Source organism: Amblyomma mixtum, chromosome 2 (assembly GCF_055824585.1).
Source record: "Amblyomma mixtum isolate Tamu chromosome 2, ASM5582458v1, whole genome shotgun sequence".
Lineage (NCBI taxonomy): Eukaryota > Metazoa > Arthropoda > Arachnida > Ixodida > Ixodidae > Amblyomma > Amblyomma mixtum.
The window spans coordinates 296,428,503-296,453,858 of record NC_143013.1 but is presented as its reverse complement, the minus strand read 5'-3'; the positions used below and the strand labels follow the sequence as shown (position 1 = coordinate 296,453,858).

The following is a 25,356-nucleotide window of genomic DNA, read 5'->3' as shown; positions in this document are numbered from 1 at the left end:
CAAACGACTTGTATGCTAACTTCTAGCGTGTGCAGATCGCGGCAAACGTTTTCGAAAGACCGCGATGCGACAGCGCCTCGGCGGCGGAAGCGAAGAACGCGGCTGCAAGTGCGCCCGTACTCCGCGCGTGCGCGGTTGGCCCCATTCAAACCGGTACGGGCCGCCCCACTATGCACGCTCCTCCCGCAGTAGCCCGACGTGTTGCTTCCGGACGAAACGCACGGGGTTTAATCGCCGTGCTTCACGAACAGAAGAAAAGGGTCGCGGGTTCAGCGCCCACGTCAGCCGTCTCCGCCCACACGCCAGTTTAATACTGCCGTACACTCTTAACACGAGTACACCCATATGGGAGTAAAAAAGGAGTAATCTGTCCACTAGTGCACTCACTTTTATAAAATATTGCGCTAGAGGGGACACTCTAAATACTAATACGCCTATACGGGAGTAAAAAGACAGTAAGCTGTCCTCTAGCGAACACCCTTTCATAAGAGGGTGTGCGTTAGAAGACAGCTTACTCCCTTTTTTACTCCTTTCTGTTTAGAGTTTAGTTCACTCCCTTTTTACTCCCATATAGGCGTATCAAAAAGGGAGTAAAAATGGAGTAAGCTCTCCACTAGCGCACTCCCTTTTAAAAAGAGTGCGAGAGGACAGCTTACTCCCTTTTTACTCCTTTCTGTTTAGAGTTTAGTTCACTCCCTTTTTACTCCCATATAGGCGTATCAAAAAGGGAGTAAAAATGGAGTAAGCTCTCCACTAGCGCACTCCCTTTTAAAAAGAGTGCGAGAGGACAGCTTACTCCCTTTTTACTCCTTTCTGTTTAGAGTTTAGTTCACTCCCTTTTTACTCCCATATAGGCGTATCAAAAAGGGAGTAAAAATGGAGTAAGCTCTCCACTAGCGCACTCCCTTTTAAAAAGAGTGCGAGAGGACAGCTTACTCCCTTTTTACTCCTTTCTGTTTAGAGTTTAGTTCACTCCCTTTTTACTCCCATATAGGCGTATCAAAAAGGGAGTAAAAATGGAGTAAGCTCTCCACTAGCGCACTCCCTTTTAAAAAGAGTGCGAGAGGACAGCTTACTCCCTTTTTACTCCTTTCTGTTTAGAGTTTAGTGCACTCCCTTTTTACTCCCATATAGGTGTATCAAAAAGGGAGTAAAAATGGAGTAAGCTCTCCACTAGCGCACTCCCTTTTAAAAAGAGTGCGAGAGGACAGCTTACTCCCTTTTTACTCCTTTCTGTTTAGAGTGCAGCTTACTCCCTTTTTACTCCTTCCAGTTTAGAGTGCTGCAGTTCTTAATCGCCTAGTCCTAAGACAACGCGCATCCCTCACGGGACTGCTTATGTAGTGCGGTTCCTGTGAATGGTTTTAGCGCACTAGCCTCCAAATCTCGACAAAACCCGTTGTCTTGTTTGCTTGAAGCCAGTTAAACGTGCAGAAATAAAATAAATATGGCCGCGGCTGGGTTTCGAACCCGTGGCGGCTTAAAGAGATCAGCTTCGCTGGCCACTGCATGAGAGCCCTATGCTACTGGCGCAACTGATATCACCCCTTCTGTTTAACTGCCACTCTCTCGCTCTGTGCCTTCATGCCGTAGTCTTCATCAACTTCCTGCCATGCACAATGGATCCTGAACGCCCCGCTATCGTAGTGCCCCCTTCGCCAATCTTTGTCTGAAGCCTGAGATTGAAACCCTATAGTCTCAAACCGAAAGCGAGATGAAACGCGACGTGTTAGCGCACATACTTCGCTTTTTGCGAGGTAAGCTGAATTGGCTGTAATTCCCCCATACGCGTTACTGACTACCGTCGCCTCTGCTCTACGTATTTCATCATGTGAAAAGACGTGTCTCTAAGGCGTCTGAAAACGGAACTATACATGCGCCGTTTTGCATGGAACAAAATAAACTATAATAGATGGCATTACGCACGTGTACTTCGCTCCACGTACACGGCCACTGAGCTGGGGTAAATACGGGGGCGGGTGTCTTGCGAGCGGGACTGAAGAGAGGAAGAAACTGTACCGTTTATCTGCGGTTATATTCGCTTCTTTGGCTTCACTGCACTTTCTAGTTACTAAGGGCACTGTGCGTAGCTACTAAGATATACCAACTACCCCGTGGATAACATGCCGTGGCTGTCAACCAGGCTCCGCAAGGCGCCAGGAGAATGCCTTGCGCCCGGTCACCAAGCCCTTATTCAGGCAGCCTGCGTAACGATTGATCCTTCTGTGATAGTACATTTCAGTTCTAAGGGGCACAGGGCAATGGTGCTAAAACTACATTTGTGGTGCTGAGAATATAGCAAGAAGTGATCGAGACATCCACCTCAACATCCTTTCTTGGTGCACTACTAAGCAAAATTTCACTTTACTTTTCCAAAACATAGCTCGTGACGAGGAGAGCGTCGGTAGCGTGGACCTATTGGCAGGTTCTTCGCTGAAACCGCGATATATAAAAAAAAAAGAAAGCAAACTCGCCCAGCAAAATAGCTCGCAAACATATGCCCGCTCACGCCGCTGGACTGCTAACAGGCCACAACAACAACGGCCGAGGAAAAAGAAAACTTTAGAAAGAAATGCGCTCCCCTGTTCCCGGATCGATTGACGACTGCCGGCGCCGCCATGCGAGGTACGAGTCGCTGCAGCGCACCGGCGAACAAAGGAGGGGACAGCGCTCCCGTGCGCAGCGGCCTGGCGAGTTGTTTGATACGTCGTGCAGGTACTGCTGGTCACTGACCGTGCACGCACGCACAGTGTCGGCGGAGGAGTCGATATACGACACCGCTGGGTTGGCTGGGTCGCGCTCCCAAGCAGGTTGAATGATGCACGAAGTGAAACAGAAAGAAAGAAAGAAAGAAAGAAAGAAAGAAAGAAAGAAAGAAAGAAAGAAAGAAAGAAAGAAAGAAAGAAAGAAAGAAAGAAAGATAGATAGAGAGGAAGGAAAGAAGGAAAGGAAGGAAGAAAAGAAAGAAGGAAGGAATGAAAGAAGGAACGAAGGAAGAAAAGAAAGAAGGAAGGGACGAAGGAAGGAAAGAAAGAAGGAATGAAGGAAAGAAGGGAGGAAAGAAGGAAGGAAAGACAGAGAGAAAAAAAGACAGAGAGAAAAAAAGACAGAAAGAAGGAAAGAAAGAAAGCTACGCGGCGAACTAGCCAGAGCGCACAGTTGCGCAGAGTTGCGTAAGCGGCGAGCGAAGTTCAGGGGCTTTCCCAACAGATTAACGCTGACAGCCGATCTGCACTCATTTGCCGAGGTGTCAAGTTTAACGGAGCCGTCACAGAGTCTGCCAGGTCAGCTCAGATCTCTAACGATTCGGTGTCGTAACTCTGCGGGTTTGTGGGCGGGGAGTTACGGACCAGTGTACGGAGTTCACGCTTGCTTTGTGTTTTCTACTTGGGTTTTTTCTACTGCACACGCTGACGAGATATTTTTTCATCCAGCATGTCTTTCTTTTTTTTTTTGCCCCCGCACATCCCTTTTCATGCGCCAACCTCTATTTTTTTCGACCAACAGAGTCACCGGGTCGGATGTCGCCTACGTTTCACCCGCGTCATTGTCCGCGATAGATTTCCGCTAGAAATCTACGACCGACGAGCCAAGGTCGAGACTCAAATCGTGCCGGCAGTACGAGGCCACAGGGCGAAGCTTCTCTGCGCTGCACAATAGCTGGTGGAGTGCACCCTGTTTATGAACCTTTTGTTTCTGACGCCGTTGACACGGGCCGGGGTTCTAGACAATGCGATAAAATAGTAACGGATGCAAGTCAGACGCAAAACATTCAAAAACAATCTAAAGACCACGAGCGCTGCAGGCGAAGTGTGGGTGCGGGCTGCTAGCACAATTCCATTGTTAATCTTGCACAGCTGTAAACGCGACAATCAGAAACTCCTCCTCCCCTCCTTCCTGCCCTCCTTACTTATCTGGCAAGCACACGCAAAGCACACAAGCACGACGAAACGATGAAGGAGAGGTGACCAGAAGATTCCCAATACCTGCGCAGCAGCAAATCTTCTTTTCTAGCAGTGCTGCATTCATATTACAGGACTTGCCGAAGGACTAATTATAGTCGAAGACGTAGTCTTCCGTGTATACACCGCGCGGTAAGAGGCATGTCATTTTCCACCAATGAAACTCGACTTTTGATTTTGTGACCAGTGATTGTGATTCTCGCTTGTACAGCCCAAGGAGTAAGGCAATCAATAAAACTGAGCATCGTTCAATTCAAACGAACGTCATTATTCGATGCTGATTTAAACAACTATTCAAGGCCATCAGTCAGTAATCAATCCCAGCGCGACCGCGTTGAAGAAGCCAACGGGAAGCCCATTTCCTTCGCGCACTTTCTCAACAGAAACTGTAAGTGGCATTACTGACCTGACATTACTGTGACACCACTTTCAAATGCTATGTCAGCGGCAATGTCATCCATGGCTTTCCGCTCTACCTCATACACTTTGCCAGACGGTTGCGTATTCCTGTGCACAGCGCGCGCAAGCACGGACCGCCGATCTGAACACGATACTTCACCAAGCAAGCGGGCCGGATGCGTTCAGCACGTCAGGATACATCGGACACCTTTGCCGCGATGCGTGGTCCGCTCGCCAGCGCTGCTCCTATGATGTTCGAGCCGGTTAATGTGAACGGGCAAAAGAAAACAACGCACAACGATAAACAGCGAAACAAGCTGTCTGGGATCTTCTCCAATTCGCGCATTGTCCCGCGCTCGTACACGCGCAATACAAACAGCAACGCGCGGAACATTACGATTACCATACAAAGCAGTGTATACTGCAGCATACGCATACTCTCGTGCTGTGTATTTGCTGAACTGAATTCCAAACCGAATTCATACTAGGCAGGTCATCGTTTCGGCAATTTTTTCACTCCTCTCTTTACTCGCGCAGGCAGCATAAGCAACGAAGTGTGGGCATGCAGTGACGCAAAGCGATAGTGACACCCAGGGAGTAAGGCAATTAAACAAAACTCGGTATTGCTGAATTAAAATAAAACTAATTACTGCTGAATTAAACCGATTAAATTTTCACCAAACGCTCATTTAAATAGCTATGTTCAAGCCAATTAGCAACAGGTCACACCGCGTCCAGGAAGCGAGCGGAGGACACATTCCTTTCTGATATATGTACAGCCAATATGTGTGCTATAGCATACAGTAGCCTACTCGAACTACATTTCAAATGAAAGTTGTTATAGTTCCACCGGGACGAGCATTTACGAGTGATTTGCCACATCTTTTTTTTTTCTTTTTGTAGCGAAAGCAACACTACGCGAGTCGCCGAGCCATTTCGCGGAGCTGACGAAAGGCCATACTGCGGATGCGCGAGGAACAGTGACGTCACACGGCGCACAGCTGGCGCGCCGCCGCCGTCGCTGCGCGGGTGCCGCCGCCGCGCTCGTCAACTGCGCATGCGCAGTAGCGGCGCATAGCTAGCGTGCCGGGGCCGCCGCCGCTGCCGCGCGCTCTCCATCGCCTCTCTCTCTCTCTCCTCGTTGCTTTCGCAATCCTCCAGGTTTAACCAGAGCTAAACCATTGCCATTTTTTTTCATTCCCCTGTTCACGCGTAAAGAAAGCATAAGCAACGAGGTAAAGATGTACTATAAACGTGGAAACCGGTTGTCGAGTGATATAAACTGAGAGGAAATAAGAAGGCTTGAGTGAAGCCGATGAACGCATTGAACGAAGGGTCGTGCGGTCACAAATTTGGGCATCGGCGTCGGAGCTGCGAGTAGACTATATCCGGATACGCCCCCCCCCCCCCCCCCCCCCCCCGCTCCCTAACTCTCGCCCCTGACATCGCAGCGGTGCCATTCCCCCGACACGCTTCAAAAGTGTGTCACCGCACAGCGCACACACGCGCAGGGTTCAACAAAAACAAGGCAAAGAGTGAACCGCAGCAGCGAACGCCTGAGTGAATGCCACAAACATAAAAAGAAAGCGAAAAGAAGACGAGTGAAAGGAGGGCGACGAACGAGTCGGAGATGTGTCTCTCTACAAGAGACGCCGACACGCGAACCCAACCGCGAAAGAGAGAGCCAGTTCGCGCCCAGAAAAAAAAAAAAAAAAAAAAGCAGGTAAGCGGAACAGCGCGCGGCGCCAAGCGTAGCTAGCTACACCCCTCCACCGTGCCCTGCCGGTTCGGTTTCTTCAAAAAAATAAAAAATTTAGGCGGCAGCTTTTTATAGGTTTCAGGACACGCGTGAGGGTTATTCAACACGCGTTCCTTTTGACAGAAACATTCCCCAAATAAGTCGCGCCGTGAGGCCACCGTTAACGGCTGTCGACGAAAAAAAGAAAACTGGGGCATCTATACATGTGTCTTACTTTTCTAGCCGGATCCCTTTTTTTTTTTCTCTGGGGGAAAAAAGGGGGGGAAGAGGGTCGACGCTTATCGGATTCGTGGCAGACCGCCTAACATGTCTTGCTAGTCCGCCCATTCTCGCACACCTCTGATATATTTATGACAACCCTCCTGGAAGGACGGAGAGAAGACACCGATAGTTCTTACTGCTCGTCCTTCCACACACCGACAAGGCCAGCTCCTTGTACACAAGTGGCTTCATCATCATCTCCAGCAGCCTGACTGTCAACCGCAGGACAAAGGCCTCTTCCATACCACTCCTGTTAACCCTGTCCTCTGCCAGCTGCAGCTACCTTACACGCCCTGCACATGGCCATTTCTTCCATTTCTTCTCGATTTCGACTACGACACCATTAAGTCGCCTAAACCGCAACAACTCAAGAACGAAGCGGCTTTTCTCCGACAAAGGAACACTTCCAGCCAATGGCGTCGGCAGATGCTCATGACCCTGCCCGGGGTGGCAATGCAGGGAGTGGCAGATGACAGGGGATTGTCCTCACCCTGCATTGTCAAGCTATCAAGGTCATGAGAATCAGCCGACGCCACTGGCTGGAAGGGGATCCTCTGACGGAAAAAAGCCGCTTCGTTCTTAAGTTGTATCAGACCATAGTGACGCATTTTAACTGCACACAATAATTCCCATTAGACAGACCGCAAAATCCCGACCACTATTAACAGATATAATGTGATTGAGTAGTGTCGTTAAACGCATAGAACAAACATGTGCTTTTGCCCACAAGTCGGTGAATAGAGAAACGAACAATGCGAACTAGCGCGACCAGAGAACGAGCCAGATTATACAATCAGCCACAGAAAGTACTTGCACATAGAAAAGCTGCACGCAACGGCAAAAACGAGGCAAGTGGGAGGTCCTGCCTATAGCAAATCTCCGAGAGCGAGAAAATGAAAGGACAAATAAAAATTAAACAGCTGTGTCTGCAAGGTTTACGACTCGAGAGCGCTGGGAGGGCTCCTAAAGACAGCCACGTAAGTTTACGAGCAAGCGTTTATTACGGCGATTAGCATAACATTTGCACGGCGCACATGTAGTACGCACTTCTACGAGCATACATCCCTTTTTGGAGCGCTCGAACGGGGACCTCCGTTGTACGTTGCACGACGACATTGTCGCTGGCTGATGAGCTGCAATTAGCTTCTTAAGTCGGGTATGTCAGACGATATAGCCGATGAGATGTTGCTTTGAGCCCTTTGCCAAAGCCGCCCTCGAAGCAGGCTGATTTACGGGTTGTAGTGAATCAAAACTACGTATCAGCGTTTACATTGCAGGTTTTCTCGCGCCTCACGTGACCTACGTGTCAACTGCACGTCACAGCCATCGTTCAGTAGATGAAACCGAAACAGCATGAGAGAATAAATTCATTTACGCATTATTTAGCGGTCGTGAATACCACGCGGTTTTCTAATGTCTAAAGCATCATTTAAACTATTCAAACACCCAAGTAAAATTAGTTTTCTATACTCCTTTATAAGCTTTTGCTACCGACAGTATATACACGTATGCGGTCTCTAACCAGCTCAACCTGACAGAAGGAGCTCGGTGCATGACATGCATCGTAATGACCAGCGTAGCCAGAAATATAACAAGGACGTATACTTATTCGTGGCACGTCGTCTAAAGTTACTCCGTTTTAGTTATCGTATATACTATAGCCTCAACTATAGTGCGACACACTCATCTATAACATGTAGCGGTCGATTGCCGAAAGGACTGGCATCGTACAGATGTACAGATACATGCTCGAGTGGTCACGTCGGCCGATTACGGGAAACTTGGAGAAGTGCCACGCGCGTCTACCGTGGGCAGCGGCTTTGGTCCAGACCGGCAGACGCCACGAGAGACTCCTCTCTCTTTGCATGCGAGGGCACGCTTCTATGTTTCGTATGAAGAAACGCGCGCATGCAAGAGCGTGGGAGCTCTACAGGAGCGACGTACTGCATTCCTTGGCACTTTCACCACTTTCGCTGTTACGGGCGTCCCCGACGCCTTCGCTGAACCGCACAGCACGTAGCCGCGTGAATTTGTAACCGGAACAGCAGTAATTTGCGAAGAAAGGCCTTGAGTGACGAGCTCCAACAGGTGCTGGATTACTCGTACAGTGGATTTTATCGAAAGGGTAACATAAACGTGGCGGCTGCAGTTGCAATAAAAATGCAGTTTATTTCATGTTTTTGTTTTACAAACATGGGGAGGTGAGAGAAAAAAAGCTGCTGAACAGCAGCTTGACAAGCTCCCACCCCCCGTGGTTACAATGGGAACAGCAGAGCGCACAGAATGCATATGTATACAATTCATTATGTACCACAACTTTCATGAAACGTTGTTACATCCAATGTTACGTAGACAGTCGTGTTCAACATGGCATGAAATATTGATCACACAGAACATTGGTGATGAAGAAATAAACGTAGAATGCATGATTTTAAGGGGAAAAAAATCTAATTAGAAAAAGTTTTTTTCATAAAAGCTGTTGAACACATATTACATTAGTTATTAGAATAACTGCTTACATGAACTTTCTGTGGATGACTTCTGGATGCATACTAAAGGAATAAATTTCTGAACTTTGTGCTCGAAATACGTGTCACATCAATGCCCTTTTCGAAAAAGAAAAAAGAGAGGGAAGGGGGGAGGGGGGGGGGCGATGGGACAAGGCAGGTCGGATACGAACCGAGAGTTCATTTTCTACAACTGTACCAACATAAATGCACTATAGTAATGCAAAAAAAAAAAAAAGTAACGCGCGAGCCGTCAGATAACACATTCAGTTCGATCCTCGCTTCGGCGTTAACTCGGAAATTAGCGCGATTCACGATCAGCGTTGTTCGAACGTATACAGTAGTGTATAGCCCGAGACCCAAACGTAACGGTGCACAAAGTCCAGCCACAATGAAACTCGTTTAACAGATTGCGTGAACCGCAAACTCTCACTTCATGAGTCAACAGTGATGGTGAGTGACGTCACAGTGTCCAGTAATATGCACGCCTCTTCAAGTCGCAAAGCGACCCACGCCAATAGCCTTCGATGGATGGACGCAGGGGAGGGGGAGGGATTCTTCGTTCTGATCGCCGTACATCGCTCGCGTTCCACTCCGGCCAGATATACACCTATATATTGCGCATGCCTGTCATCACAGTACTGCCCAGCAATTGCAACGCATTCTTCTCGGCCCTGTATGACGAAACCCTTTGTCGCTACGGCGCAACGATAAAGCGCGGGCGGGAGCGCGTCCCTGATAAACAATGGCTCCAGGCAAGAAAGCGCTCGGAGGATGTCGTTACCCGGAGATGGAGGGAGCCAGCAAGCGATACTGGCGACGCGTACAGCTGCGCGCATCGAGGGAGTCGGCGACCGCATTCATTCGCTTCTCGGCGCCGGCTGAAGGTCATCGCTTCCAAGGGCCTTGGAGACGGGAAACGCCCACCGCGAGCAGCGGTAGGGAGATGATGGGCTTCGAGCGCACCTTGAAACGCGCAGAAAAAGGCGCGCGAGAAGGCTTCTACGCGACTCGAGCAGAGCGCGCAGAAGCGAGGCTGCTGTCGGAAGCGCAGTCGTCTCTGAAAAGAGTGAACTCTAACACCACGCTACCCCGCACTGGTCATTCACTCTCACAAGACCTCATGTACCAGTATTTCCTCCTCTCTCTCCCATTTTCATCCCTCCCTGCCCTCACAAAGTGGTTCTGGTGTCCAGCGTGAGTGAGACAGTTGTCGCGCCTTTCCTTTCCTCGCGACTACTTCAAAGGACTTCAGGAATCGAACGTCGGGCTACAGCTGCTGTGAATCGAGGAAGTAGGAAGCCGGAAGCCAGGTTTGTAAACGGCTGGCCTTAGCAAGGCGACGTTCGCTAGAACCATTCCATTTGCTACCCGCCGAGATAGCTCAGTGACTATGGCTTTCATCTGATGGAGGCGATATTTAACAGGTCCCTGCGCTGTGCAATGTCGGCGCACGCTAAAGAACTCCCAGGTGGCCGACACTAATCCGAAGCCCTTCACTACTACGGCGTCCGTCATAACCCACGTTATGAGCTGCAGCCACGTCGTCAGCCATTTGTGGATGCGACGCCTTGCGAAGTCAGTTTACCACTTACGCGAAGCCCATTGCACATCTAACTCCAGCATTTCAGCGACGACGTGAAGAAGAAAAAGAAGAAGGGGTAAGATGGGGGGGGGGGGGGGGGGGAGTCCTTTGCAGCGAAGGCACGCGCATATACAGGCTGTTGCAGGGCGCTCGTAGTAATTATACATGGGCAGCGCACGTATCCCATGCGACAACCCCGCAGCAGCAGCAGCGGGTTTCGGGGCTCCGCGTGTGGGTTAGCGGAACGCGGCTGTGGCAGTCGGGAAAAAGTGTCAACCGGCACTCCTCGGCTCGACGAGCCAGTGAGCGACAGGCAGCGCGAAGGCCTCCCCCCCTCCACGTGCTGCCAATCCGGCCGACAGGACGCACGAGTAGGGAAGGGAGTGCGCGTGAGAGAGAAAGCTGCGGTCCCAGCGCGAGCCCGGACGCGTCCTGCCTCTCATTTGTCTTTCTTCCTATTCCTCCTCCTCTCTCTCTCTGCCAGCAGCGGCGAAGTCGAAACAATGTAGCGCAAGCACACGCGGCACATGTGGCATCCGCACGCGCGCTGGCCGAAACCCCCGGCCCTTTTGTATTCGAAACAGCCCTGTGAATAGCGCCTTCCCCCGCGAGTGGCCTTGCTATACTACTAAAGACTACTGCAACTGCTAACTGTTACTTCTATAAGCCTTATTAGGCACGCCGATAGTGGAGACCTCCGGATTAAACGCGGCCGGGATTCAATACGCAGCCTCGCGAACAAGTCCCGGCCGCGGCGGCACCTCCCATTTCCCTACCGCAACTGCGGGGGAAGTGTCAAACTTCCTGAAACCTATCGTGAGGATTGTACGATCTGGGTGCCACCTGGAAGACTACTACCGCTTTGCATTGACAGCAGAATGTGACACCCTGTTGCTGGGCGCAACAAAGGCTGGACCCTCTGTGAATTAAACCATTTCGGAATTAGGTGCACCGTTGTCCGGTTGCCGGCAAGTGGGACAACATGAGTTCAGCTGTACTACAAAGGGTTAAAGGATGGCTCCGTGTTTTGCGGTAGTTTATGGTACGGTTCCTTGCAGAGGGCATAGTAAGGCTGATGATGATGGTATGGCTTCGGTGAGCGTCAATTTTCGCTCGCATGTTTTGCAAGCATGAACACTTTAAAGTGCCTAGAATATGTTGATCTATTTATTTACATAACGCCCTACTATGACAGGAATGAATCAAAACACGTATAATAAAGACCTTGCAAATAGTGTAGAGACACGATGTGGATATATGAGGATAAGTGAATTACTTAATTACCGGATAATTACTTAACCGGGAAAATTGGAATTTTTTTGTGCAACCCTGTCGTATTATGAAAATCAGCGCCTGAAGAAGCTATGAAGATGCGTTGCTCTATGTGTGCAATAAGCAGTCGCAGCGAAGAAGGCTGTGTGGAAAGGGCAAAACTTTAAAAAACTGCATGATGTGCGCTCTTTAGAGCCATGCTGCGCCCTATGTCAGTCATCTTCAAAAACGCCCTGAACAAAAAAACGATTCTGATTTTGAATGGAAGTAAGTTAAATGAATTCACTGAAAACTGAATTAATGATAGAGAGATGGCCTTTTAAACGCCGAGCACTATTAATACGCGTGCGATGTGCACCCTTTCCGGCCCATCCCTTTCCCCGCACACACATGGCGAAATAAAATAAGAAACGCTTTTGCAAGCCACAAGCGAAACCTCCGCACGCATAGTCGCAGGATATGCAACATCTTACCCGAGACGGATTTAAACGAAAGCGAAGAAAGAAAAGAACAGATGATGAAATGCCGAGGGGCTCACTGCGTTGGAAAAGAAAGAGGCACACGGGCACACAAACAGCCCGCGTCGCAGCTGCTCCTCCCGAATATAGCCCAACAAAGCTTTTTCCAGCTGCCTACCCAGGCACGCAGCAGCACAGCGGAAGACAGGCGCTCCCCAATTTGAAAGCGACGAGAGTCCCCTGGCGCAGAGGTACTATTTTCATGATAGCATTTAGGTTGTCGAGTCGCAAAAAATTTCCGGCTTCTCCCTGTCATGAAATTCCCCGATTGGTCGAGAGAGGTCACGTGACCTTGTAACGTCATCAATACCTGCCCGCGGTATTGAGCACACTGCACAACGTTGCCAAATTACAGTTGCCGCCTGCATGCCCATCTTGGCACAGGTAATGAGCATTACGGAAGGTCTAGTCTTCCAGCTGCGACGCTGCCCCTCCCCGGACGCCTGCGTGCGGACCCGGAGGGGCACGGGTGTTCTTCTGGCAGAAATAAAGTTTCTTCATCATCATCATCGGGAAGAGCAATCTGTGTCTCACACGCCCCAGCGGTACCTGTGTTTGAAACAGCCACCTGTTGAGTAAGGTCAGTAGCGCATCGCAACCGCCGCATCACTAGTAGTATATACGAGGGCTCCTGTAATCTATGAATGCGATTGAGATTGCAGTGACGTCACCAACACAATGTGACCAGCAGTGGACCAATAACAGGGCAGCGTCAAATTAGAAAATCTCAGGACCCTAAAATTTGGAATTTGGCCCACCACCAAAATTACAAAGGACCGCCAAAATTTTTGAAGTAGGCCCAGCCCAGAAAATAGATTAAGCTAGGCGGATTAGTGGAGATTAGCTTGTGGGTAACTTTGGATTAATATAATCCCACATTACAATACAATGGGCGGTACTAAAAATAACATTCTAGAAAGTGATCGATGACTCCTGCACACTATATAAGGACAACGGAACTGGTTTCAGTCGGAGTTTTGGCGGCAAAATAGCAAGAACAACATTAGACATCAGTGTCGACACCATTTACACGGATCGCGTTAAGACATCAGACAAGGCAGATAAACAACAAGCCCACTCTGCGCATTACGGTCTCTAACTAAAACGCAATGAATATCCCACACAAAGCGAGTTCGCCATACTAACGCGGGAACATCCAGCTACAGCGAAATAACGGTTACAACGAAAGGGCCGTTCTCCATGCGTGCACCAATATGCATTCCTTTGAAGAGAAGCGCTAGTAAAGTACCTCGCCCGATGCAGCCCAGATACTAATTGTATGCGCGCAAGACAGCGAGGGGATCGAACACACGCCCCCGTAGGGTTGCTAGCCTCAAGTGTATTTTGTGAAAGCGAAAAAAAAAAAAATTCGTCCCTTAAAACTCCTCGATTTTTCCACGTCAGCTCCTGTACGGCCTCGGCAGCTCACTCCATAGCCTGTCAGTGCCAGCTCTATGATTAACTAGCTCGCTAGAGAGAAGCGCTCCCGAGTACGCTTACCGACGCTTACCGGTCTAAACAGCAGCAGAGCGCACGTGCCGCGCATAATACCGAGTACATATTGATCTACAGCCTGATCGATTGACGTTGATCCATTTTGAAAAAAGTCTAAACCCGCCGGAAAGGATATCCGTTTGCTTAACAAGATCCATCGAAAAAGCACCCTTTAAGCGTTGTGAGATATACGCAGAACAAAAAAAAAAATTCAGCGCTGTGTCGCTGTCATGACTTCGCATAATTGAAAACAACCCCCAGCTTTTACAGAATAAACCCGCAGTAGAGAAGTAATAACAAATGTACAAATGCATGGACACGGGGGGAAGTCAAAGTCCATCCGCGTGCGTGTTCATGCGAAAAGCACAGATGTCCGAAATGATAGCTTAGAACTCTTCGAACAAGGCCCTTCGAGCTGCGCATAGGAAGGCCGCGATCGAAGATTTAGAGGATCAGTCTTGAAAGCCACGTCGCGCGCCTAGCTCGCTAATGGCATTTCCGTGTCTGACGAAGACAGATCCGCCAGAATGCAGGAGAACACAAAAGATATATCGCTCAAAGAGCATACATTCATGTGTCCCTTCTCTGGACGCCGTTTTATCGTAAAAGCTTTGCACATTGTCTGCCCACATCTCCAGCATAGTAAGCAGTGACACAGATGTAGTAAAACAATGGGGCGAGTGCCTAGATAACGCATACGGAGAGAGTTCTCGCTCGTGAAGCAGTCTTTTTGCTTTCAAGTGAAAAAGGGGGTGTGGGGGGATAATTAAGGTACTAAGGCCCAAAACTCTGAAAGAAGAGACATTCAGCTCTCGATTGGGAAGTTAATTGCGATTAAGCCGTAGGAAGACCGCAATACAATGATGGATTACACGTTCGTGGAAGCCGTCACCAACTATATTCATAGCACTGCGTATCTCCGAGAGACACGCATAGCCATTCAGTATATATCTCCTCCGGTGTTACGTCAGTGCATTTAAAATGAGCGCGTGCAATTAATTTCCAGAGTACCGCGGTTGTTTTCGAGACAGGCCGCGATCAACGGAGTTAGAAAAAGAAGAAAAAACGCTGAAATTACGATGTGCAAGATCACGACTCTTCTCAAATGTACCAATGGTGGAACAAACCGGGCGGAGAACACAGAATCTGTCAGCACTACAGACCTAGCTGAACAACATCGATTTCACCTCATCGAGCACAAAATTTCGAACCACAGACTGGCCTGCACGTTAGCTAACTGCACTATAATATAGATCACGCAAAACACTATCGCGAGTTATTTGCATAACTACTACTACTACTACTACTCCCAAACGCTCTCTCTCCGAGGCGACGCGAGCGCATCGGCGCGCATATTTATCTCGGAGCTGGCATGCAGCTGCATTGGCTGGCTGCATCTTCCATCCGCGGCGATAACGACCCCAAGGCGGGAAAGCCCCCAACTGTTTGATCGCGATGCCAACGGAGTGATGCCGGGTTCGAACAAACACTAGTGGTTACAAGCACTCCGAGATTTGATGTCTCACCTCCAGCGGTAGCTTGGCCCACTGCTTTCGTGTTTCGTAGTACCGATTCTCGAAGGTCTGATTCCAATAGCTCCTCGACTGCGGCTTGAAGTTGAGCGTTGGGTACACATCGGGAGTATGGATATCCACATCACGTCGCACCTTCAGGGCACGGCAGTCGCCGGTAGCGGACAGCAAACCTTTTTTGCTCCACGGCCACACGAACGTCGATTTGGACGACGCTTTGTCGTCCACAGTGTTGTCCGAATCCTCCAGTCGGTGTTGATCACCATACAGCCTCCGCTTGCGAGGCCGCTCGGTCAACTCGTCGGCGTCCTTCGAGTATTGGTAGAAGAAGACCAGCGCCGCGCACACGACCAGGCAAGCCGCGATCAGGGCACGCACCTTTGCCTTGCGGCTCGTACACTTCATGATGCTGGGCCGTTCTCTCAGCTGGGACAGTGGGAACGACGATGGCATGCGCCACTTACGCGATGTTACGCGTTAATCGAAGAGATAAATGCATAATACCCGCACAGGCGCAGCACAAATCAACGAAAGGAATCCCCGTACAGCGCTAGGAGCTAAGTATCCAGCGAAGCCGAGAACGCGAGACTAGCCATGGCGCAACGGCGGGCGAGCGCAGGGGAGCAAGCGAACTGCTGCCGCTGAGAGGCGATCGGCCGTAGCCTTTGTTAGGCCTACATAGCAGACGACGAAAAATCGAACCGCCGCTGCAGCGGCGCTGCGGTCCGAAAACAAGGAGGCGAAGAGAAAGAGGGATGCGCCGAAAAGCGAGCGGGCCCTGCAAACCTGGCGTCCTCTAGCGAGGACGCAGGCAGCAGCGCTCGGGCGGGCACCGATGCTCCGCGACGAGAAAATGGGCTGCTCGCGGGCTGCAGCTTCTCTGAACTTCGCGCGTTATCGTTCCTTCTTTCTCTCGTTTAGCTGCTCCTCTCTAGGGGCTTTACTCCTCTCTTCCATGTCGCTCCCTCTCTCGGGAGACGACCTCTCTAGGCGGCGACGGCGGCACAGAAACTCGTCGCCTTGCGGTTGTGCCTGCGTTCTTGAAATAGACGACCGCAGGTGGATGTGGAGCAGTAGGCGAATGACAAGGGCCTCGCCGCGCTGCACTCTCTTCGCTCTTGCTCTCTGGGTCAAAAGACGAAACCGGCGGCGGCGCCACCGACATCGGCCGTAAGGTGCCGGTGCTGCGTCAGGTTCCGCGTTCTAGGTCAGAGGAGCGTCGGGCCCAGCTGATGCCGCGGTGTACGAGTGGTGGCACTGACTTAAAAAGGGCCAACGCACGGTGCAAGCGTGCATTCCGTATGCTAGGCACTGCTCTGCTTTGTAGCGTCAACTGATACTCTCGCCAAAGTATAACACGATTGCAGCACACCTTGTACAGTCGAACAAGCCGCCTCTGACAGGGTAAAGACAACCGCTGAGCACATCATAAAAAAAAAAAAAAAGTTTTAAAAATTATTTATATTAGCAGTTTCAGTTTCGCGTCTGGTGCTCTTTAGTGCTTAGCTTAAGAACAACGCAATGAGATATGGAAAGAACAACGATATGTGTAACATTAAGAGGTCGGAAATGGGCAGGGTGGGTGAGGGGACAAACACGGGTTAATGACATCCTAGTCGAAATCAAGAGGAAGAAGCGGGCTTGGGCAGGGCATGCAATGCGAAGGCAAGATAACCGCTGGTCCGTAAGGGTAACGGAGTGATTCCAAGAGAAGGCAAGCGTAGCAGGGGGCGGCAGGAAGTTAGGTGGGCGGATGAGATTAAGAAGTTTGCGGGGATACGGTGGCCACAGCTGGCAAAAGACGGTTAATTGGAGAGACATGGGAGAGGCCTTTGTCCTGCAGTGGGCGTAGTCAGGCTGACGATGATGATGAGCTTCAGTTTCTGAGGTTGCCTATTAAAGGTTGTTGCCGTTTTTTGCAAGTATAAGGAACACAAGCGAATTTTCCATGACAGGTTTATTCATGTATTTACAATATGAACAAAAAGACACAATACACATCATTATAAATACCAACCACATCACTGTATTGATCTTTGGATCAAAAACAAACGTCAAAACGTTGCACAAGAAGAAAATGGCACCACAACAACCTAAGCATCACGACTTTCACTTCACCGAATGGGAGTCTGCTCGACAATGCCATAGCAGCCACTTAGCAGCCGGGCAGCTTCAATGGGAACACCATCCTTGGGTGGCAGATATGCGCCCGTGTCACCTTCATACACAAATCTGAGCATCAAGTCAAGGCATTAAGCAAATACCCTATGCATCCATCAATGCCGAGTCTCAAATGTTTTCAAGTTAAATAAAAACTCGGTAGTATTTCTGCCCTAAGTGCACATGCGCCACGAAAAAAGACTGCAAATAAAGACATGCTTTACAAGCTAGTACAAATCTCTCTATAAAGCTCTCGCAATATCAATAAGCAAAATTATAAGTCATTTTAAACAAAGGTAGTGAGGCTTAGCACACAGCTACTGATGTTGAAAATAAGTAATAAATAAAAGATAAAAATAAATGTTGAACTCTTCATCGAATATTATATTCATTCTGTACAAAACGCAACAGCTCCCCCTATTCTTTATGACTAAATTAAGCTATATAGTTAAAGCACAGAATTTTCAAAGTGTAGTAGATACAAACCCATGTTGCATGACAAGCACTGTCACCTTACTTCTGGCAGATACATTTTATAAACAGTTACCTTCCCCAATTTCTCAAAGCGCACTTACACATAATAATAATAAGATAAGAGTGTAGCAAGTGCTTATGAACTGCAACCTCAAGAAACACGCACACAGAAACAGAACAAAAGACTGCAAGCAATGAGTGTATAATTTTTTTTCTGCCACAACTTCTCCACGTTGTCCAAGTCTACAGAGATACATTCAGGGTTCAAAGTTAAAACAAAAGGATACGGAAGCCGCAACACCCAGTATGCTGACTGGGACAGTTTGACAGGCTCTTTGTTGCCTGGAAAGAATATCGGTGCTGAATGCCCTGGCTGCACCCGTGGGTTCAGGGTGACGTGCACAGGTGCCTTGGGCGTTACTATGTGCAGACGCATTAGCTGTGCCACCTGCGGCTTGACAGATCTGCGTGGGGATTGCAAGTGCATTGTCAGCTTCTTCTTTCCCTCCCACCAAATCCCTCATACTGTCATCGTGCCAGAAGCATTGCTGCTGCCGTATGATTGTAAAGCATGCATGTTTGATCCCAGCTAAAATAAATCACTCAAAAGTGCCCTCGTGAACCCTTCCCAAGGTTTACGACTATCACACCATCATGCAAGGTTTCTGTTGTGCCAGCAAGTCTTTTGTAGCATCATGTAAAATAAGACACTGCCACTGATCAGTTCCCTTTTGCAAGTGGAAAGGAGTTATAATAAGGAGCACACCATCAAGAAACAAAATAAAACAGACGCAGCTTCATGAAACGTGAGTAGTCAGAATTATTGCATATCACACACAGTGGCATTTAACCCTTTCACTGCCAGGTTTTTTTTACTCACAGCTGCACACACCCTGCCGGGTTTTTTTTTGCATGTTAGTTTCATGGAAATTTTTTGCTAGTAACACACTAAAATGCTCTGCAGGACATGTAGACATGTTTATTCAGGATAATCTTATAGATATTAGTTGTACTGAATAAAATCTTCCAGCACCAATCATGCCTGTCGGATTTTTCAGTGGCAGAGGGACTTCATCACTGTCATCAGTCGACAAGGCACTTAGGTGGGCTCGTTCCTCGCTCTCATTATCATTGGACTCCGAATTCACAAGCAGTTTTGAATTTCTTCGTCCATCAAAGCGCGGACGAGTGTGGCACAATGCCTCACATGGCTGCTGTGCGGAGACCAAAACGAAGTGACTCGGATGCGGAAACATGCGCGCCATCTGTTGTGTAAAATTTAGCCTACAAGATCTATGAATTTATGGGGTCTCTCCATAGATGGCGCTACATGTTTGCATCGTTTTTTTTTTTACACGAGTATTATCGGGAGCAGCAGGGGGTGAGTTAAAAAGCCAAAACAAGTTAACTCTGGAGAGGCAGGGGGTGTGCAAACGTGGTAGCCCGAGTTATCTCGGGAGTGGCAGTGAAAGGGTTAATCAAAAACTACAAGCATGCCCTTCAAGTCGACAAGAAAGCGGGCACCTCAGAAGCAAATCAGTAACATCTTCAGCTAAACGTTTTTCAGTGCCTTTTTAAGAAAGCAGACACACTGGCTAAAGCTGTTCTGTACAGAGCAACTAGGAGTTAGAGAGGAGCACTTGACCTTCAAATGGTTCGCCTTTATTTCCTCGAAATAAGTGCTAAGCCTACTGTCATGTCAGCAATGTTGGCTACTTTGGATGTCTCCCTCCTCAAAAAAAAGAAAAATACAGCCTATTGTTTGATAAGGCTCCAAAGCTATTCTAGGGGGAACACATTCAACATGAATAACTCGGGCTCTATTACCACAGCAGGAAAAATTCTGGAGTTTTAGAATTACTGCTGTTTCTAACAGGCAGCAGACCTCAACCAAGATATTCCAGGCATGTAAACTGTTACATGTTGGAAATGCATATTCAGTCATAATAGTAAAGGTGAAGCTCATTTAAAAAACCAATAATTACACTGTAATGTACAAAGCATAACAACAAAGCAACACTTACTTAAGGTAGTTAAAGCAAATGCATAGGTTTCCAGCTATCATTAGATGGCATTTCACATTACTGTGCTTGTTAAATGCAAGGATCTATAAGAGACTGAAGCCACCAGAGTACTGAATTGTAGCACTGCAATTCTCCAACTTCGTATCTTTCACCTAAATTCAGCTACTAGATGCTCCCACTTATACAATCGTGTGCACCTCCCATGATTTCAGTTCAGTACTATGTCTCAAACAAGTAGGCAGTCTTTCAACCTAAACTTACCGGCACAGACAAGGGAAGTAAAGTGGCATTTGACTGTTGGCTATTTTGTTAGCATTGTCCTGGAAGAGAACACAGCGCTCAGTCAGTCTACACATGTCAGCAACAAAGCAACAGTTTCACTGTTACCTCTACAACAATGATTAAAATCCCCCACAGCAACTTGCTACCTCGAAGGAAAAAAAAAAACAGAATACAAATCAACTCATCACTTAGAGGAGAGGCACAGGATTGGCAACTGATGTTGCTTTGCTTCCAGGGTTAAAGAAATGAAGTCAGAAGCATTTTTGAAATTACAAAGTTTAATTTTGCAATCAAATTAATTCCACATGTGAAAGGGAGAAGCATAAAATGCACTAGATGGGGCACAATAATTGCAAATGCTAGCAAGGAATGTTGTGTACAAGCCCCTGGTTCCTCACAGCAATGTACACATCTGGACTAGTTCGTGCAAAATAGCAAAACAAACAGCAGCTCACAAATGAGCGTGGGAGAGAATGGGAAGACAGAGAACACCATTGTGTTCACTTTTGTTCTCTTTGTCATTTCCTTTGATGCTCCTCTTCTCTGCTCTTAAATCTGACATTTGCATCAATATCAGGAGTACGAATATAAAAATGATTCATAGCTGCCTGTAATAAGATCCACTGCATAGTAAAAGACCACACAAGGCCTCAGTGCATGTAGGTAGAAATTCAACATGCACTGCCACATACGATGTTCAAAATTTACGCTTTTTTTTTTTTATTTACGAAAAGGCAAACAAATGCCACTGTTTCTTGAAAGCCACACATCAAGCAGAGCCTGTGATTCAGGACTCTCTGCACACAAGTATTAAGAACATGAACAACCAATTCACTTTAGAAGATTGGTATTTAGCACTTTCGAAGATAGTATGTTTCACTAAACAGCGTGGTCTTGTTCTCTCAGAGATCACAAACCACGAATCTTCTGACTACACAAATCGACTGACTGTCTTGTAGCTCAGCTACTTCTGATGTTTTAGAGAATGATGTCTTTCTGGGGCACCCGTGAGAGAGACATTCTTTCGCCCACTATGAGCTACACATGGGGTAGCTTCCAGTGTAATTGCATTGTGACACTAATGCTGCCTGGACCTTTACAGCCCCCTTTTACAAGTCTGTTACCAGCCAAGGCCAATTTTTACTTGCACAGCTGCGCATAAGTCACCTCAAGCAGCATTAAACAACTCGCACAAAGCAGAAGTAAAACCCATGCAATAGACGATATGCGAAATTGCTTGGCGGTCTGGCAACACCGCGACCACAACTTCCGGTTTCCATCTTGGCGCAGTCGAGCTCGTCGAGCTGGTGCATCGTTTGCAGTGCGTACTTCTTGCGAGTGGAATTTCAACAGGCAAGCTTCAGCTGCTGCGTTGTTTTCACAGCTGACCTTTGACCAAATGTAGGTGCTTTCAATAAGCACCAGCTTACTCCTACCGCGTCCTCAGCTTCGCTTGATGTCTGGCGCTGATGATCGCAATAATCGGCACTCGAAAGTGGGTCGGAAAGTCGAACCGTGACCGTGTGCTGTTGTCGTTTTAATGCTCGCATTAAAGCACCAGTTCAAACATCACGCATCATCATGGCTATTTTATTCCCAGGTGGACGCGAATTCATCTGGTAGGGTAGCGAGCGGTTATTTTGTGGTGAGTGCGCACGTGTGTTGACAAACTTCTGTGACAGTGCGAACTTTCATTCGCGCCGATGCCAGGAGCTTCGTGCATTGCAGTATAATCACACAAGACCCTCGACCAGCTGCGTAATTCGATTCCTCTAATGTAATGTGCAATGCGCATCCGCGGTTTTCAACGTCACCGTTTCAGAGCCCGGCGCCGGTTGACTTTCGGCGCAATTCGTTGAAACCGCGTCCTGCTTAAGACGCAGTCAGTCAGTCAACATCAACAAGAGGAAAGTAGGCATGCACATATAATTCAAAATATTGTAAGCAAAGACGCAGTTTTTTTTTTCAGATAAGCACTGAGCCACCGTGGCGGCTTGATTAGAGAAAGATGCTACAGCTGTAGGTGCATGCACGGACTCGATACGCTGGTCAGGCTGTGTGTGCAGGGGCGAAATTAGCATGTTCGGTTGCTTCCGAAACTTAATTAGCTTACTCCCAAACTTGGACAAATGGTTTTGTTGCGAAGCAAGCTGTTGGAGCTTGCCACAACAATAATAAAATCTGATGGCCTGAAGCGTTTTCAGAACACTGTTGCCCATACTTTCTAGCTTAGAAATGCGTCCCTCCTTCATAATAAAGTAGCTATATTATTCGCTTCTTTATTTTTCTAGATTTTCGTCGCCACAGATATCGAAGGTATAGGAATCCTCAAGAAATAAAGCATTCGCACCTCAGTTTTTATACGTAGGGTGTATTGCTTCACAAAGACTCCTTAACGCGCATAACATATGCGTATGGTCCAGAGAGTTTGCTATTTATTTATTTATTTATTCACACTGTCAGCTGCTGCCAAGACAGGAGTTGAGATCCTTGAAATAATCAAGAACTAGATGCAGTACATCAGCAGATCACCGCCTTAGGAGAAATACAAAACAATACAACAATACAAATTTATAGGAAAGACAAAATGACATGTGATATGGGTCAAAAACATACCAGTCAAACCAGTCACAAATACTTCATGAGGGCATTTTCAAAAGCCTTTAAATCCGAACATTGAATCACTTCTTTTGGTAATTTGTTCCATTCGTCAATAGTGCGAACCAGAAAAGAGTATTTGAAGGGATCTGTTCTAAAATCAAGAGGTGTGATATGTTTGGAGTGTTTTGTTCTGCTGCCAGAAGCATTCAGTGGTTTGATGTATCGGTCTAGATTGACCTTACAGCTACCTGTCAGCACATGAAAAAAGAATATCAGTCTGTTAAGCTGCATTTTCTGCTCCACAGTTGTCAGCCCGGCCCTGTTTCTAAGTTCAGACACTGATTGGGTTCTAGAGTACGAGTTAAAAATAAATCTTAGAGCTTTGTTTTGTACCCGTTCACATTTCAATATGTTTTGTTTAGTATACGGCTCCCAAACATGACTAGCGTAAGTCAGCACTGGAAGCACAGCCATCTTGTAAGCAAGTAGTTTTACCTCTACAGTGGCATCATGAAGTTTTCTTCGCAATAACCAGAGCTTCCGCGTGGCCTTATTGCAAGCATTGTCAATGTGCGTTGTCCAGTTTAGGTCGAACACGGGAAAAACTTAACTGAACACGTAGCAAACTAAGCAGTAATCAGCATATGGTTCTTCGAGTGAACTTATTTCGCCACGGCACGAGCGATTGACCCGCTCAAAAAAATTACCTTCTCTATTACGTTGTTCAAGTATGCGTCTATATATATTCACGCCCGACCGGAGAGTTGATAAATGCACGAAATCGGCTTCTAATTTTGATCAGAGACAACAAAGGCTGTGGTCCCTATCTTAATTTAAATGCAAATCACCTCGAGAGATTTGTCAAAAATCAGCGCAGAAGGCGAAAGCTGCGCACTGATCCGCGTGCTGACACATGATACCTCGCATGCCGTTTTGTGTTACTAAAACGTTGGGACGGAGTAAAAAAATAGAAAAGCGAAAAGCTGGAACGCACCTAGTTCTGGCACGCATCGTAGTGTCTTTTCACAGTGGAGAGGGTAGCGCAACACTGCATCGGCATTTTACTTTTCAAACGAAGCGCAGCCATTTTAACCCAACGCTGGGCAGCGGTTTCGCTTTCTGTACTGTACCAACATGGAGGACTTAGTTCTCGGAGCGCCGAGAGATGGCGCTGCGCATTTCGCATATCGTCTATTGGAGTGTTCTTAAAGGGACACTGAGGAGAGCACTATTAATATATTTTTTATAGCAAAATCCGATAGTTCGGCATGTCATGGCTTTGTTGCCACTTGGCCGGCAGCGAAAAATGCATTTATTTCTAAGAAATTTGGATTCGAAGTTGAAAAGGTTTTTCCCGCCGCTGTGATTCAAACTTGGGATTCGGCTATGACGACAGAGGACTAAGTGACGTGAAACATGACGTGACATGACGTGATGCAGACTCCGTGATTTCTGGCGGCCAGCAGTGCGGCCTAGCAGCAGCCGAAAAGAAAGCTACCGCCGGCCGCACGTTGAAGGCATCTATCGGCTATTGCGGCCGTCGCTACAGTCGCTTCGCTTACGTTTGCACCGGCGTTTTGCGAGCGTTACGATGGATCTCGTTCTCGAAGTCGTCAACGAAGTTCTCGCAAATAGACACCTTTAGCATACCGTGTACCTTGATACCGCTAGCGGAATACCGGGAGCCCGCCTAACGCCGGCGAGCAGGCGCTGATTGGTCCCGATGCTTCAGGCGAGCGCGTAGCTGCCCGGCACGTGGCGCCATCTGGCGACGTCAAGGAGATTTGCGCATGCATTGGCTGCGCCTCAGTGATTTGTGCTTCTCGTGTCCTAGCGTTGCTAGAACCATTGGTTCTAGCAACACTGTTTTGTTATATGACGTCATGACGCTTGTACTTGCGAGTTTGGCCTGTGGCGGCGATACCTGTATTTTGGTTCTTGCTCTTTTCTACGTTACAAGAGCTTTGTTGTCAGTATGAGTGGCGTTTTTGTAATCAGGAGCTGGTATTCTGTCGATACAAGCCAACTTCAATTTCTCCTCAGTGTCCCTTTAACCATAAAATAAGTCTCAAACTCCCTAGCTCACCTTTACTAGGCCAGTGGTTGTGGTGCGAAGCATCCTGTCAGGTGAAGAACACATAAACCTGTGTCCATGAAGGCACTCGTACTCCACCCCAATGAAAACCTTGACAGTGAACTGCATTCCATCTCCTGCACATAACAAGCGGGAACACGAGGGGCATGCATGAGAACTGTAACTGTGTCAGCCCAGATTCCTGAGGGCACAGCTCACAGTAATCCACTGAGGGTTGGTTTTCAGGTGGCATGGTAAGGTCTGTCACTTTACAAATACAGTCGCACCTCAATATAGAAGTCCTACTTGCAGCTGAAACATTCGTTAAATCGCATATCTACCTCTTTAAGTCGAGATTCCTATGTTTCAACAGTCCAAACAAAGTTACAGATTACTGAACACTCCTGGTAGACGGGACTTTGTAAATAAAGTAGAATTTCAAGATATGATTA

At 47.9% G+C, this 25,356-nt stretch overlaps 2 protein-coding genes across 4 annotated transcripts in view; both read right to left on the bottom strand.

Annotated features, from left to right (window-relative positions):
- alpha-Man-IIb (alpha-Mannosidase class II b) overlaps window positions 1-17,153 on the bottom strand; it is a 55,399-nt gene extending 38,246 nt beyond the window's left edge. Inside the window, exon 1 of the mRNA XM_089574543.1 lies at window positions 15,284-17,153. Coding sequence (XP_089430669.1) covers window positions 15,284-15,742 — 459 coding nt within the window. The 5' untranslated portion in view covers window positions 15,743-17,153. The remainder of the gene's footprint in view (window positions 1-15,283) is intronic.
- A 139-nt stretch (window positions 17,154-17,292) lies between these two features.
- LOC149364594 (nonsense-mediated mRNA decay factor SMG8) overlaps window positions 17,293-25,356 on the bottom strand; it is a 30,997-nt gene continuing 22,933 nt past the window's right edge. For all 3 annotated transcript variants that reach the window (XM_089574544.1, XM_089574545.1, XM_089574546.1), the window contains 4 exons: window positions 24,917-25,041; window positions 20,209-20,267; window positions 18,211-18,387; window positions 17,293-17,521 (listed from right to left, as the gene is read on the bottom strand). In XM_089574544.1, the coding sequence (XP_089430670.1) occupies window positions 17,404-17,521; window positions 18,211-18,387; window positions 20,209-20,267; window positions 24,917-25,041 (479 nt within the window). In that variant the 3' untranslated portion in view covers window positions 17,293-17,403. The remainder of the gene's footprint in view (window positions 17,522-18,210; window positions 18,388-20,208; window positions 20,268-24,916; window positions 25,042-25,356) is intronic.